The sequence below is a fragment of the Toxorhynchites rutilus genome, chromosome 2 (assembly GCF_029784135.1).
Source record: "Toxorhynchites rutilus septentrionalis strain SRP chromosome 2, ASM2978413v1, whole genome shotgun sequence".
NCBI classification, from domain to species: Eukaryota; Metazoa; Arthropoda; class Insecta; order Diptera; family Culicidae; genus Toxorhynchites; species Toxorhynchites rutilus.
The window spans coordinates 142,897,312-142,914,657 of record NC_073745.1 but is presented as its reverse complement, the minus strand read 5'-3'; the positions used below and the strand labels follow the sequence as shown (position 1 = coordinate 142,914,657).

The following is a 17,346-nucleotide window of genomic DNA, read 5'->3' as shown; positions in this document are numbered from 1 at the left end:
TTATCGCTCTTAATTAACAACACGAGCATCTCAACAGCAGACACGAGCTTGCGAGAAGACCGTATAAAAACACATCAGGAAAATGCGTTGCAAGTTTTTCTAGCAGGGCTTAAAGAACCAATAGGGGGCAATGTTAGAGCCCGACAACTGTCAAAATTGAAAGAAGCATTTGACGCCTGCGTGGAAGAAAGAAATTTCCAAAACAGACATGGATTAAACAAAACTGAACATTATCGACCCGCTAAAATATTTCCACTGGCACCGCAACTTCCCCCGAAAACAAGATACACAAATAATCAAATTAGGAATCCACAATTTTTCACTACACGTTCCCACCAATCACGATCAATTCCACGTTTCCCACAACAACAATACCACCAACAACATTTTCAACAAATTTCCCCAAAATATTTCCACCACAATAGCAATAACATCCCTCCGCAAAATGTTTTTGCCCCTAGACCGATACAAGTGTCAAAACCCATTCCCATGGAAGTTGATCCTTCCATAAGATCAAGGCACGTTAATTACATGAATAGGCCAAAACAACCGTTCAATTATTCACACAGATCAATAAATTGCCATGAGGGAACAGAACTGTACGACCCTCATTATGCAAATGATTCATTTAATTTTCACCAATACTATGAATCGGCACCTAGCACGTCTAGAGAACCACAGTTATCAATTACACCTAACACATCTAGAGAACCACTAGCACTATTGAAAAATGACAATGAAGAAAATGACGAACTAAATTTTCACCTAGTAGAGGAATCGAAAACAAAGGATTAAACAATTTTCTTCCATATATAAAACTCTCTACGAATAAAGGATCCTTGAAGTTTCTGATAGATACAGGGGCTAATAAAAACTACATTAGCCCAAAACACGTCAACTTAGACAAATGTCACTTCACACAAACAGTGAATATTAAGAACATTTATGGCTCACATTCCGTGGATAGATTTGTCAACTTTAACCCGTTTCCAAGCGTAAAAAATGCAAGCAACCAAATATTCTACATTTTCGATTTCCATAATTATTTTGATGGTCTAATAGAATATGAAACATTACGCTCATTGAAAGCTGACATTTTAACGGCGGAGAATGAACTCAAATTTCCTTCAAATATAATAAAAATGTACCGAAAATATCCTGAGTCTGTAACAATACACATGAATTCGAATGAAACAAAAATTGTACATCTCCCAACCAATGAATCCAGCGGCGAATTCTATCTAGAGCATGATGTTTTAATCTCACCAGACATAATGATACCTTCTGGAATATACAAATGCTCAGAAAATCGCGTCTTCGTAACAGTAACTAACCTATCAGATAAACCAGTAAAAATTAACACAGCGCAACCTCTAATAGTAGAAGTGAATAACTTTTCACTAACCACGCCCGAAGAAACGTTGGATGTTCCAAAATCAAACATTTTCAACCAAATCAGACTAGACCATTTAAACCAAGAAGAGAAAATTAAAATAATTAAATTAGTCGCGGATTACACAAACATATTTTATACGGAAGGACAGAAGTTAACCTTCACTAGTGCTATCAAACATAGGATCACAACAACAGACGATGTTCCTATTCACACAAAATCATACCGTTACCCTTTTTGCCATAAAGAAGAAGTTCAACGGCAGGTTTCGAAAATGCTCGAACAAGGAATAATTCGACCTTCGATCAGCCCATGGACTTCTCCCGTTTGGATAGTCCCAAAAAAATTGGATGCATCCGGACAGAAGAAATGGCGGATTGTAATAGATTATCGAAAATTGAATGATAAAACGATTGATGATCGTTACCCCATCCCTAACATCACTGATATTCTAGATAAATTAGGTCGCTGTATGTACTTTACTACTTTGGACCTCGCATCTGGATTCCATCAGATCGAACTAGACAAAAATGATATCGAAAAAACCGCGTTTAGTGTCGAAAACGGGCATTACGAGTTCTTAAGGATGCCTTTCGGTTTAAAAAACGCCCCATCTACGTTCCAGCGTGTAATGGATAATATTTTAAGGGAGCATATTGGTTCCAGATGTTTAGTATATATGGATGACATAATCGTGTTCTCTACAAGCCTACAAGAGCATCTGGATAATCTGAGGAAAATTTTTGAAACACTACAAAAATACAATATGAAAATCCAACTTGATAAAAGTGAATTTCTTCATAAAGAAGTTGCATTCCTTGGCCACATCGTAACACGTGATGGAGTTAAGCCTAATCCAGAAAAACTCGGAGTTATCAGAGAGTGGCCACTACCAAAGAACGAAAAAGAGTTGCGTGGTTTTCTCGGAATATTAGGATATTATCGCAAGTTTATTCGGGACTTCGCAAAAATATCAAAACCGCTTACTCAGTCGTTGAGAAAAGGAGAAAAAATTGATCACAATAAAGATTTCGTAGATGCTTTTGAGCGATGTAAAAACATCCTCACATCAAGCGATATCCTGCAATACCCTGACTTTGAAAAACCTTTTGTTTTGACAACAGATGCCTCTAACTATGCCGTAGGCGCTGTTTTGTCTCAAGGACAAATTGGTAGCGACAAACCAATCGCGTTTGCCTCCAGAACACTTAATAAAACGGAAGAAAACTACTCCGCCATTGAGAAAGAATTGTTGGCTATTGTGTGGGCTTGTAAATATTTCAGACCGTACCTCTACGGACGAAAATTCACACTCTATACAGACCATAAACCTCTGACATATAGTCTGAACTTAAAAGACTCCAACAGCAGGCTTATACATTGGCGCCTCTATTTAGAAGAATTTGACTTTGAGATAAAATATAGACCTGGAAAACAGAATATAGTAGCGGATAGTCTCTCCAGGATGCGTCAGGAAATAAACCATAATGACGCTGAAGTTAGTACCTGTGAAACTTCAGTGAAGTTAGTAAGCGATGAAACCTCTTCTTCAGACGATGCTACAATGCACTCCGCCGACACCGACGATTCAGCATTTATCCCATGCACCGAATCGCCGTTAAATAGTTTTAGTAACCAAATAATTCTGAAATTGGGAACGGAAGAAGAGGAAACACTCGAAGAAATATTTCCGCGTGTGTACAGACGAACCATAATGAAATCAAATTTCAACGTCCCTTATCTCACCAAACTCTTCAAAGAGTTCATAGATCCTAAACGATCAAACTGTATATTATGCCCAGAAAATCTGATCCAAACAATCCAAATTTTTTATAAAAATTACTTTAGTAGAGGGAAACCATTTAAAATATTTATTACTCAAAAATGTTTAACTGATTTGAAGACCGCTGAAGAACAAAACCTAATAATAGAACAAACACACGAAAGTGGACATCGAGGTATATGGGAAAACAACAGGCAGATTTCCAATCGATATTACTTTCCGAAAATGAAACGTAAGATACAACAGTTCATTAGGCTTTGTCGCACATGCAACAAAAACAAATACGAGAGACATCCGTATAAAATTAAACTGGGATCTACGCCAAATCCTGCAAAGCCTCTAGAAATAGTACACTTAGATTTATTTATCCATAAACCTAATATATTTCTATCCTTTTTAGATAAATTTTCGCGATACGCATCGATAATCCCAATTAAATCCAGAAACATCCACGACGTGAGAAAGGGGTTAACAAAATACTTTTCACTGTATGGTACTCCAAAATTGATAATCTCAGACAATGAACCTGCACTCAGGTCCATCGAAATCAGAGCCCTCTTGGAAAATTTAAATATCGAGATTCATTTCACTCCACCCAACCATAGCATAAGTAACGGTACGGTAGAAAGATTTCACTCAACTCTAGGGGAAATTTTTCGTTGTACAAAACCAAGTTACATCGACCTAAGTGATAAAGAAATATATCGAATCGCATGCACTACCTATAACAATACAGTACACTCAACAACTAAATTCAAACCTCGCGAAATATTCTATGGACTCAGAGAAGGAGAAGAAAGGCATCTCGATATGAACAAAATTCTAGAGAACAGAAACAAGCTCTATGAAGACGTTATGCTTCAGTCAAATAAAACAAAAGAATACAATTTGGAATACCATAATAAGAAAAGAGAAGACCCACCAACGTTACAGGAAGAAAGCATCGTATACAACAAAATACAAGGCATCCGAAACAAAGCAAAAGAAAAATATCTTCCAGTCAGAGTTATCCGGGATAAAAACAAAACCTTCCTAGATCACTCCGGCCGAGAGATTCACAAAGAAAACATCCGACGAAACTAATAATCAAATGAAATTATTTTCCTAATCATTTCAGTATGGCATGGATACCATTCCTGTATTCGGCCTTTGCCATCGCATTCCTGTCAATGTATCTACCAAAATCGATTGCATTTCCGCAACAAACATCCATACAACTCTACGACCTCAGCAACAATCCCGGCCTCGTGACATTGAGCCTGAACGAAGGAAGAATAAAGACAGGATCACACAAAATATTCCATGTAATCGAATTAAAAAGTTTCGAGCCAACCTTTCACAAACTAGAGAAAATTATTGAAGGCCTTACCATATTTAATCTAAAAGAAACTACAGACCTTGTTAATCTAAAATATAACTCAATCAAGAACACATATAACAACCTTATCCCAAAACAAAGAAACAAAAGAGGTTTAATCAACATCCTAGGAAGCACCATAAAATTAATAACAGGCAATCTAGACAACAATGATCTAATCGAAATCAACAATCAGTTGGAAACATTATTCAAAAACGAAGAAACAATTGTTACACAAAACAACGAACAAATAAAAATCAATAAACAAATTGAAACCAAAATGAATAGAATAATCAAAAAGGTTAACGAGCAACAAGATATTTTAGTGAAAAACCTAATAAAATCAAGAGACGCTTATGTAAACAATAAAGGCTATGCAGAACAGGCTACAATCATTAAAGAAGTCATGAACCTGAACATGGCACTAGATTTATTACGAGAACAAATACAAAATATTTTTGAAAGCATTCAACTAGCAAAAGCAAAGGTTATCCATTTGAACGTACTGACACCAGAGGAACTAAATGAAGCGACCACAATTTTAAGAAACAGCAACATTACAATCAACACATTCGACCAAACCTACGAGTACCTTGATCTAGCAGTAATACACAAAGATACGAAAATAATATTTGTGATTTCAGTCCCAAATCTCAAACCATCCACATTTACACATATCATCATGGAACCGATACCCAAGGAAGGAAAAATCCTGAAACTGCCAACGAACAGAGCACTCTTCAATGAATTAGAAACATACCTCATTAAAAACGATTGCCAGGAAATTGGAGAGGAAACCCTATGTAACAAAAACCAACTAGAAGACGTTTCCCAAGACAACTGTTACTCCAAAATTCTCAGAGGAGTCTCGGGCAGCTGCGATTATACAGAAGACAGGTACACCCAAGAAACGAAGAAAATAAGCAGTAACCATCTGCTAATCAGTGGAAACGCCACACTAATGCAAACAAACTGTGGGCTACCTTCCAGATACATTTCTGGAACAATGATCATCTACTTTCGCAACTGTACAGTCACAATTAACGGCACGCAGTTTAGTAATGTAGAATATTATCATGAAGATCCACCACTACTCATCCCACTCTACGGAATCCAAATATTCTCAAATAACACCGAAGCAACTCTGACATTGAAAAAACTAGACGAAATTCATCTACAAACCAGAGAACATCTGGTGTTATTAAACAGAAGACACCTCTCACTCACCCTCGGGACAGGAGTTCCAGCAATAATTATTTCATCATTTCTTGCAATCTATCTGTTGAGGAATCGTTTGAAAACTCTCTTCAGATCCACAACCAAGGAGAGTGCAGAGCCCAGTGTACCGAGACGGTCCACTCTTGAAGAGGGAGCAGTTATCAACACAGTCAACCAATCTTCAGTATCGACCAACGCCAACATTACTTATCAGCAGGAGACAGAGCAAACATCACGCATCAATGTTCTAGCGCTTAAGTAAACACTTAAGCATAAATAACGCCATGTGGTAAATGCGACCGACGAACAATTATGCAGCCACAGATAAGGACTCGAGTCGACACCATAAAACGGTTAAACATTCTTTCTGAGAAGAAGGAAGAAGGGAAACATAGAGATAGGCAGATAGGGTAGATTATAAGCTAGCTTTGTACATGAAATAGAAAATAAAGATTAGTCTTGTCGTAACCTTAACAGGAGCAACATAGCTCACTAGTTTTAGTTTTCATTATCCGAAATTCTTTCACTATTTAACTTATATATATATATATATATATATATATATATATATATATATATATATATATATATATATATATATATATATATATATATATATATATATTTATGTTACCTCTGGCGTGCCGCAAGGCAGTCACTTAGGTCCACTTTTATTCGTACTCTTCATTCACGAATTTACGGAACATATTGCATCGGTTACCGCTAAGGCTTTCACCGTTCTCGGATTCATTAGACGTCACACACAGGCATTTACAGATGTTTATTGCCTCAAAGCGTTGTACGTGTACGTGTACGTGTACGCAGTATATTAGAATATTAGAATACGGTGTCACTGTTTGGGCCCCGTGTGCAGAAAACTTTCATCCGATATGCTCTTCGTCATCTCCCGTGGCGCAGCGACCAACATCTGACCTCATATGAAGAACGCTGCGCACTGATTCACTTATCGACACTGCAAAAACGACGTGAGTTTCTCCAGAGACTGCTGGTTTTCGATTTTCTTAGCAACAATCTTGACTGTGCAGAAGTTCTGGGGAAGCTTCGAATCAACGCTCCAGGTAGATCAACCACACAATTTGTTTTCTTCCGGCAAGCAGCGCATCGTACTCTATATGGAAAAAATAATCCTTTGGATGTTTGTTGCCAACAGTTGAATGAAGTGTATTACTTGTTTGAATTCGATATGTCCAGAAATGCGTTTATTATAAGGATTCAATAATTGAATTTTAGTCTGCCCGACAATTTCTTGGCGAAGACTGGATAAATAAATAAATATTTTGATATCTTGTATAAAAAATGCACATGTTTTTCAACTACAATCCAGCAGATAGATATGAGGGACACTGGATAATTAGTGGACAATGTGCAACTAGATAAACTAACAGAAGAAACATTCATTCCTTCCTTTGCTGCCGTGTATTCTGGCAACTCATCAACTCATGGTAAAAATGAGCTTCACGGTATTCCTGCAGTGGCCACAAGCGAGTCCTGGGATATGATGAACAAATATGTAGAACCTGCGAAGAAGTTGATTGAAATGAAGCGCCAAAAAACTTGAGGAAAAGGAAAGGAAAACTGAGTTGAAACGAAAAGCTGCAAATTCGAAACTATGTAACAACAATTAAGAATCAAGATTAAAGCTCTGTGGATAACCTTCAATTATTTTGTTACTTTGAACTACAAATAACTTGAAATCTAATATTAATTATCATTTGGGCAATATAACCCTTACGGTATTTTAAACCATGAAGCTACAACATAAAGCAGCACCAATAAACGACAGGCTTTTTGGGGGAAAATAGAGGAAGGGGTAAATGGTCGCAATTATCACAAAAGAGGTTGTTGAAAATTATTTCAAGTTAATTAAAAAAAAATCAAGTGGTAAAAGTTCTATTAGAATTTTTCAAGCCATCGAGGGTTGTAGTTAATTTTTAATACATTTGTGTGTGCATGGAATGTTACAGTTCACTTTTAAACAGGGCAAGTCGTTATTATTTTCGCATGTTTGATGATTTTATTGCATTAGTAATTGTACAGGATTATAAATAGAGCTTAAAACGACAAGAAGCATTATAGAAACAGAGTGTTCGAAATTCGTTCACTCTGTCCGAAATTTGTTTTTTTTTCATAAATAGTGTACAGATCGCATTGTTTTAAAATTCCATATTTTATGTATTGGAAAAAAGTGTTTCTACCCTAAGCTGCAGCAATTGACGAGATCGTAATATCACTCAAAATGTCATATATTCTAATAATTCTTATGCGTATTGAGTTCACCTAGCTTACCACTATTCTTGTAGTTTATTCTATTTCCATTTCCCACTTATTTTTCCAGAAACTGAAATGTCTGTCAGCTCTTCGGATAAAATTCCTCAATCGAACCTGATGATGAGTCTGCACAAGGATCTCAATGATGTGCTGGCGATTCTGAACGCCGATGAACCGATATCCGGCGCCGGCGAGGATAATCCATCGGACGAGTTTGCGACCTATTCGGGCGAGAATATCGGTGCCAAGCGATCTTCGCTGCGGGAACGAGCCTTCAAGCGGAAGGTGAATAAGAAAGATTTACAAATTGCAACATCCATAAACGCAGCGATGGTCGGCAGCAGTCCATCATCTAGAGCCCGAGCTCTAAGACCACGAGCGACCAAAAAACGTGATGCCAACATATCGGTGTTGAACGACGATGAATCAATCGCCGATATGGTCAGGTGCGTAACCCATTTTCTTACTCATACGAATTTCGCGCTGTCACATGCGTAGAATTATTTATTGCTTACATGTCGATTGAGCGGAACAGATGATTCATAGGCGTCTTATGAATCAAAATAAAACTATCTAGAAAAAAACACGTTGTGTGACAAGAGAGATGAGATGAACTCTCCATTTTAATGCCTTCGTTTTCGTGTTTTTTTCAGTACTGACGGAGAAGAATCCGCCGTGTAGTCTAGCATGGAATGATGCAATCGAGTGAGAACACGTGGGATCGGCGATTACTACAGGTGAACTCTACTCATCGTCTCGACACGTTGTTTGTAATTTGTGACATATGAGGGAAGCTCTCGTTCTAAAGCTGAGTGGCAACTAAACTGATCTTGCTTCTGTCGAAAGTGGGTGTAATTACAGGATTAACCCGTGAAATTTAGCATCGGTCGCCCTATGTATTTGTTGGAAATATATTCAAATGTGTCATTTGAATGGTAATTTCAATTTATTTACGCTCCGACATTCGGCGATATTAAATTAAATGATAGTATGATTTAAAGATATCGTTGTCCAAATACGCTACTTGAATTATTAGTGTTCAGTTCTCGTGCGATTTGTGATATTTCATCAAATAGTAGCTAGGCTATTGTGCAGGCATAGGCCATGGTTTAAACAAGTCCTCAAACTAGGTAATATTTACCCGATTTCTAACATAAATGTGTTCATATTCACCCGAATTTTAACATTTTTATTCATTTTCAAATTAAAATTAATGACTTTCCACGCTAAGTGTCTAAATAAATCAAGCCAGTCAAAACTATTCGGCGTTTCGGTCATGATTTGTGGGTCAAAACAGAGATAAAAATATACATTAATATCACCATAACAATAAATTGCGTTGCGGGAGGAAAGAAATGAATCATCTCGGTAACAAAACTGAATTCCCACGCAGTACACACGACCATCTATGCATAATGCATATACCCTGATTATTTCGGAATCCCGGCGAAGTGTAACAAATAAATTATACGGGGAGTGAATGCTTATCTATCACCGCACAAGGTGAAGAGTTGTTTCATTTTTAGTAGAGATAGCCCAATATATTGGAGTGAGATGATACTGGGAATGGATATATATTTAATTTCGTAGTATTAAGAAGCTGCCAAATGTGCTTTAGAAGAAATTGTGGACACGTCATATCGACGCCTTGGTTTCTGAAAACGTGTTCATCTTAGACAGATATGGTAAATGATTTTGGTTTGTCCAGGCGAAAATATGATCCTCGTTTGTCCACTTTTTGAATGCTCTAATTCAGCGCACCTGTGTCAAATCAGGTTTTCGCAGAACTGTTCATTGATGATCTTCTAATCTACCCCTTAAAATTATTTTTACTATAGAATGTCAGTACTTCTACCAAAATTCGACATTATAATATCAGATTATTTTCAGACACCATTCTCGATTCCAGATTGTTCTTCCACTTGCAAATAACATGTTTCTCCGTTGCATGGAATAAATGTTTGATACTGAAAATATGATAGAATGAATACAGCCCTAAATCGGACAATTCCTTACTCGAGTTTTGCTCTTATTAACACATTCGGCGATCCATTTTTATTTATATAGATACAGGGTGGGCCATTTAAAGTGGAAGCATCTGGCAACCCGTGGAGGCGATCTGGCGTAGTGGTAACATCCATGCCTCTCACGCTAAAGGTCACGAGTTCAATTCTCACTCCCGACATTCTTCCAAAAATGGAAGTATAAGTGACGAACCAGCCAAATGAGTTTTTTTTTTCCAAAATATATATTTTTATCAAGGCTCATATGGCGTTAGCCTGACGGGGCCGGAGTTCAATATTTTGACAGTTTTTCTTATTATCTATGTTAGTAATATGTAACCGATTACTCGCGGTCGGCTCGAGGTTAGTATTACAAGTGTTCTCGTGATTAGGATGTTGCTGTCTCCAATGCTCTGTACGTGTGCCCGACACGGGATACTTCCTATTGGGATGCAGCTGACCATTAATCAGCGACGCCCCCCTTGTATGTACCCCATATCTAGCGTGGTGCGCTTCTCGACTCGAGGAATCCAGGATAGAATGGTCACTAGCCGGCGCAATCATCAGCTCGTGTAGAGTTGTCATGAGCGGTACAACCTTTGGCTCTTGTTGAATCATCAGTGGACTGCACAACCTTTGGCCCGTGTATCTGTAAAGAGTGTGTGTATGTATTGCCGCGACTAAGTAAAAGTTTATAGATCGGATAGGAGGGATATGAAACAGGGACACAGTAGTAGGAAACATCATTAAACGTTGACATCAGCGTTTCTGAGGAACAGGTATAGATGAAGCAGAAGATCAGGATCACGACTACCTAAGATATCCCGGACGGGGATATCCGATTGTCTGCCTTGTGCTCTCAGTGCTCTAGAGAGCTGAGAGCGAGCAGCATGGAACCGGATACACGACCAGACAACATGCTCGATGTCGTGGTAGCCATCGCCACAATCACAAAGATTGTTTGCTGCGAGCCCAATGCGATAGAGATGCGCGTTTAGGTTGTAGTGATTGGACATGAGCCGAGATATCACGCGAATGAAATCACGACCTACATTCAATCCCTTAAACCAAGCACTCGTCGAAACCTTAGGGATAATCGTGTGTAACCAACGACCGAACTCATCTTCACTCCACATGCGCTGCCAACTAACGAGTGTGTCCTGACGAGGAATGTGAAAAAATTCATTATAGGCAATTTGCCTTTCAAAAAGTGTGCCTTCTGAAGCGCCCACCTTAGCTAGCGAGTCCGCTTTCTCATTCCCCGGAATCGAGCAATGAGAGGGAACCCATGCTAAGGTAATCTTGAATAATTTTTCGACCAAAACACTCAATAGATTTCTTATTCTTGTTAGGAAATAAGATGAGCGTTTATCAACTTTCATTGAGCGGATTTCCTCTATTGAGCTGAAACTGTCTGAAAAAATAAAATAATGGTCGATGGGCAGTGTTTCAATGATCCCTAGAGCATAGTATATCGCACCCATTTCTGCGACATACACGGAACAAGGATCTTTGAGTTTGAAAGAGGCACTGGAATTTTCATTGAAGATGCCGAAGCCAGTGGACCCGTTTATGAATGAACCGTCAGTAAAGAACATTTTATCAGATCCAACTTTCCCATATTTTTCCGAAAATATCGACGGAATAACATTGGAGCGTAGGTGATCTGGTATTCCATGGATTTTTTGTCGCATGGACAGATAAAAAATTACAGAGGAATTGCAAAAGTATGGGAAGCAAACTTGGTTGGAGATGCCTGGTGAAGGGTGCACGTCGTGGGTAAGGTACTCATGGTATAAAGACATAAAACTTTACTGAGGAGTCAGTTGTAGTAGATTTTCGAAGTTATCAATCACCAATGGATTCATGATCTTGCAACGGATGAGAAATCTGTAGGATAATTCTGTGAACCGAAGAGTAAGCGGGGGTACTCCTGCCAAAACTTCGAGACTCATCGTATGTGTCGAATGCAAACACCCCATGGCTATACGCAAGCAACGATATTGTATCCTCTCCAGCTTGAGAATATGAATCCTGGCAGCTGATCGGAAGCAAAAACTGCCATATTCTAACACTGACAATATCGTTGTTTTGTACAACTGAATGAGGTCTCCTGGATGGGCACCCCACCATGTTCCGGTTATTGTTTGGAGAAAATTGATTCGTTGCTGGCATTTCTGTTTCAAATACGCAATGTGTCTCCCCCAGGTACATTTAGAATCAAAATATACACCCAGGTATTTGAAAAACATAGAGTGTTGGATCGTTTTGCCGGATAGGTAAAGCTGGAATTGGGCGGGTTCGTGCTTCCTAGAAAAAACGACCGTTTCAGTTTTCTCCGTAGAGAATTCGATACCCAGCTTGAGGGCCCATGTGAACAGATTGTTCATGGTATCTTGCAACGACTTTTGCAGAGCGACGGGATTAGTACCCGTGATGGAAATAACTCCATCGTCTGCAAGTTGTCTCAGCGTGCAGTCTCTAGTTAGACAATCATCCATATCATTGACGTAAAAACTGTACAAGAGGGGGCTTAGGCAGGAGCCTTGCGGTAGGCCCATAAAACTGTAACGAGAAGATTTTGAGTTGCCATGATAGAAATTCATGTGCTTTTCTGACAGTAAATTGTACAGGAAATTATTCAAAATTGGTGAAAGTCCACGATTATGAAGCTTCTCTGAGAGAATTTCCATGGAAACTGAATCAAATGCCCCTTTGATATCGAGAAAAACGGAAGCCATTTGTTCTTTGCGAGCAAATGCGATTTGTATTTCAGAAGATAGCAGCGCGAGACAATCATTTGTCCCTTTACCTCGGGGAAGCCAAACTGCGTATTTGACAGCAAATTGTTCGTTTCGACCCACTTGTCTAAACGAAGTAGAATCATTTTCTCTAACAATTTGCGAATACAGGATAACATTGCAATCGGCCTATACGAGTTGTGATCGCAAGCCGGCTTGTTGGGTTTTCGTATGGCTATCACTCTCACTTGTCTCCAGTCATGCGGGACAATATTCAGCTCCAGAAACTTGTTGAACAAGTTCAGCAAACGCTGTTTCGCCAAGTCGGGAAGATTCTTCAACAAGTTGAATTTAATCTTGTCCGACCCCGGAGCTGAATTGTTACATGAGAGGAGGGCAATTGAGAATTCTACCATCGAAAAATTCTCATAATCGCATTGGAGCGGAATATCGCGTACGACGCTTTGTGCAGGAACAGAATCGGGACAAACCTTCCTTGCAAATTTGAAAATCCAACGGTCAGAGTATTCCTCACTTTCATTGGTATGGTTCCAGCCACGCATTCTCCTAGCCGTATTCCAAAGAGTACTCATAGCGGTCTCCCTTGACAAACCATTGACGAATTTCCGCCAATATCCACGCTTTTGACGTAGGACTACGTCTTTCATTTCTATACCGGGGTGTAAAACCAAAGTTTCGAGAACGAAAGCGTTACGCCGGAGACCGATTTTTTGAGCGTTAATAGCTCTTAAACAACTGAACGAAATGGTATGATAAACTCTTCATTTGAAAGATAAAATGTCTACGCGTCATATACTTGTTACTTTTTCATCCAAAAACTTGTTTCAATAGTCTTAAAATTGCTTTCAAAACAGGCTATTGAAATCAAAAATCGGTATATAAGCGAGCGCCGCTCGTAAACCCACTCAATTATGATTGAACAGCGATTGGAGCATGTTGTCGCTGTTGTTGTGAAGCTAATTTCGTTTATCATGAAAGCGCTGATGAACGGTGTCACCAAGAGCCTGTTTGTGCACCTAAGGCCGAAAGGGAATCCATCAGGAGGAGAGTGATACCACGGTTCCGCTTGAAACATCGGAGCAGCCACCACACACACACACACATACACGCGCGGAATTCTCGTTGCTGAAAAATAATCTGCCAGTTCCCCTGGGAATTGAAAAATACATTCATGCGAAATAGTTTATTTTAATGTTTTCTATCCATATAACACTGCAACCAAATACATTTGGTTTTGTTATTTTTCAATCAATCGCAATTAACAGGAAAGCTTCTGAATATTTTTTCCCCATCAGTGGAAATTTTCGTATCCAATATTGGATGCATAACATGAAAAACGGAAAATGTTTCACATCGCGAAAATCAAGTCATTTTCGAGCGATTATTTGCTTTCTACTCATATAATGCTTCGACCAAATACATTTCGTTTTGGATTTTTTCAATCAAGTGCGATCAACGTAAGACCACGTCTTTCGGCAATTTATTAGAGGTGCAATTAATCTTTAGGAATTCCCGCTCTACGCGCACTGGCAAACAATGTTTACTCAACAATTTCTCAAACTAGAAATGGGTGTTGTGAGAAAGGATTAGCGAACGCGAAAACAACAAACGGGAGAAAGATACGTTTGGAGGTTGAAGGAAATTGGCAGAAAACTTCTTCATTCTATCATTCAAATAATGTGATTCATACCACATCGTTTTGCCAGAAAGAGATTATTAATGCTCAAAGGAGGAATCGAGTCCTCCGAGGAAATTACCCAGCGCAAATTAGAGTCGACTATCGGTTGCGGCATTCGTACACAAATAATGCAGTGATTTCTTCGGATATATTCACTACATCATGTCATGTATTTCATATTCTTCATAAGTAAATTCCATATCCATGGCACCTATCGGTAACGAATTATTATCGAAACCACGATTTTCGCTAAATGCTCCTTTCAGTTCGGCCTGTAAAAAACTTTTCTGTACTCTAATCCATCCAATTTGGAGCCCTGAAAAGGGCCGTTGATTATATGCTAAGCTAATATAGCACGCTCTCCTCGGATACGATGGGTCAGCTGGATGTCCTTGGGCATGATATGACGCGTTTTGCATGGATAGCACACAAATTGGTATCTTCGAATAAGCCTCCTGCAGCGTCATAACCGCGGAACTTTGGAAGCGCAAGTCGGTTTTGAAGTTTTGAAGTCGACCGAATTGCTGCAGGAGGCTTATTCGAAGATACCAATTTGTGTGCTATCCATGCAAAACGCGTCACATCATGCCCAAGGACATCCAGCTGGCCCATCGTATCCGAGGAGAGCATGCTATATTAGCTTAGCATATAATCATCAGCCCTTTTCAGGGCTCCCAATTTGATGGATTAGAGTTTAGAAAAGTTTTTTGCAGGCCAAACTGAAACGAGAATTTTCGTTTGGATGCCATACAGCATCGAGAAAATTCCGGAAAGATCTAATCGTTGCTGAAAAATAATCTGCCAGTTCCCTGGGAATTGAAGAATACATCCATGCGAAAGAGTTTATTTTAATGTTTTCTAATTATATGGCGAACACAGCGACCAAATACATTTGATTTCGTAATTTTTCAATCAAGTGTAATTAGCTGGAAAGCTTCTGAAGATTATTCTTTCCCATCAGTAGGATATTTTCGTATCCAATATTGGATGCATAACATGAAAAACGGAAAATGTTTCGTATCGCGAAAATTATATAATTTTCAATCGATTATTGCTCAGTCGCCGAAATTTTCATACTCAGAGAGTTCATTCTCCTCTAGTTTGCCTTCCAAATTGCCATCGTAAACCACACCTTCTCTCGATTCAATCACGCACGAAAAGCATACTGAAATGATATTCTGGTGGTGAAACCGATTCATTTTTCGTGAGGCGTTGTGCGCAAATTACGCAACGCGATAAGGGGGGAGGGGGTAGATGTTGCGTTACTTTCTGTTTATTAGAGATAGGAAATTGCGTTACGAAAGGGGGGGGGGGAGAGGTGGTTCAAAATACGGATTTTTAGCGTTACGTAATTTGTGCACGACGCCTGAGGACATCGACAAGACAACATCGTTACTGAACGAGCTGAACGGCGAGGGATCGAGGGATTCATTACCTGGCCTGACCTGACCTGAAATGCAATCAGTTTGTTTTAACTGTGAGGGAGCACAGAAAAGCCGATCTTGGTCACGAGAGTATCAGCATCGAAATACGGTTCCTCGGGAAGACATAGAAGCAGCAGCCACACACACACATACACGCGCGCAACTCTTTTCGTTTGCTGGTTATCGAGAGGAAACCTGGAAAGAAATGATCGTTGCTGAAAAATAATATGCCAGTTCCCCTTGGAATTGAAAATTACATTCAAGCGAGTTTATTTTAATGTTTTCTATCCATATAATACTGCGACCACATACATTTGGTTTTGTGATTTGTCAATCAAGTGCAGTTAGCAGGAAAGCTTCTGAAGATTATTCTTCAGAACAAGGTTTTTTGTATTCAATATTGGATGCATAAAACCTTGAGTCTCCAACGTAACACTCTCGTTTTTGAAGTCACCCAAATATTTATTTATTCATTCATTCAGGATGGATTTAGATTCAACTTCAAACAAATGATCTCTAAATCAACGATAGTCCTACGTCACCCTTGCGGTTATACCATAGATATAACCCACTTCCTGTTTTTTTTCTATTTTTCTACATAATCGCCGTAACGTTCGAGGCATTTTTCATAACGTGGCACGAGTTTTTCTATTCCGAGCGCAAAGTGCGTAGCGTCCAACTTTGCGGTTTTTCTTGTGCTCGTCGGTGAGGAAGCGCGGTACCCACCTAGTGCTGAGTTTACCAAGCCGGCCGTGAATGATTGTTCGAATAGAGGAACGACCACAAACCCCTCTGCTTAAAAGCCTTTCATGCAATTCGTCCAGTGTGTAACGTGTATCTTCGTTTATCAGCTGTCTAACGAGGTTGACGTTCTCGTCTGACACAGCTTCGGTGGGACGCTCTGCGCGCGCTTCATCAAACACCTCTTCTCGGCCTTGTTGGAACTCTTTCCGCCATCGGTTCACCATTTGAAGACTCATACACCCTACACCATACACTGAACACAATTCTCGATGAATTTCATTACCACTATTGTTTTCCGCGATCTGAAAACGAATGGTAGAACGTAACTCATATTTAGACGATTTTTTAAGCGACACTTCCATTTTAAAACTCAATAAAACACGAACGACGCGTCCGATCCGACCAAGGTTTCTTGCAAACTGCTTAGAAATGTTGTGAAATCACATGGTAAAAATTTTGTAGTTCCAACTTTTCATGCGAGATGGCGCTGGGGCACTGAAACTTACTTTTTGAACAACCCTCGTAAAAGTGTAGTAGCGTAGGTTTCGATAGCAAATGTTGAAATTGAGCGAAGCGAAACGAACAAATTTACGCTGAATCGCTTCGCTTCGTTATGATAGTAAGGTGACCATATTATGAAGGCATACTCGAGAATTGAGCGAACCAACGCACAATAGAGTGCCTTAATGCAATAA

General features: G+C 39.2%; 1 protein-coding gene across 1 annotated transcript in view; it reads left to right on the top strand.

Annotated features, from left to right (window-relative positions):
* LOC129764746 (snRNA-activating protein complex subunit 1) overlaps positions 1-9,301 on the top strand; it is a 32,471-nt gene extending 23,170 nt beyond the window's left edge. The window contains exons 3-4 of the mRNA XM_055764199.1: positions 8,108-8,486; positions 8,694-9,301. Coding sequence (XP_055620174.1) covers positions 8,108-8,486; positions 8,694-8,721 — 407 coding nt within the window. The 3' untranslated portion in view covers positions 8,722-9,301. The remainder of the gene's footprint in view (positions 1-8,107; positions 8,487-8,693) is intronic.
* Positions 9,302-17,346: the final 8,045 nt, after the last annotated feature.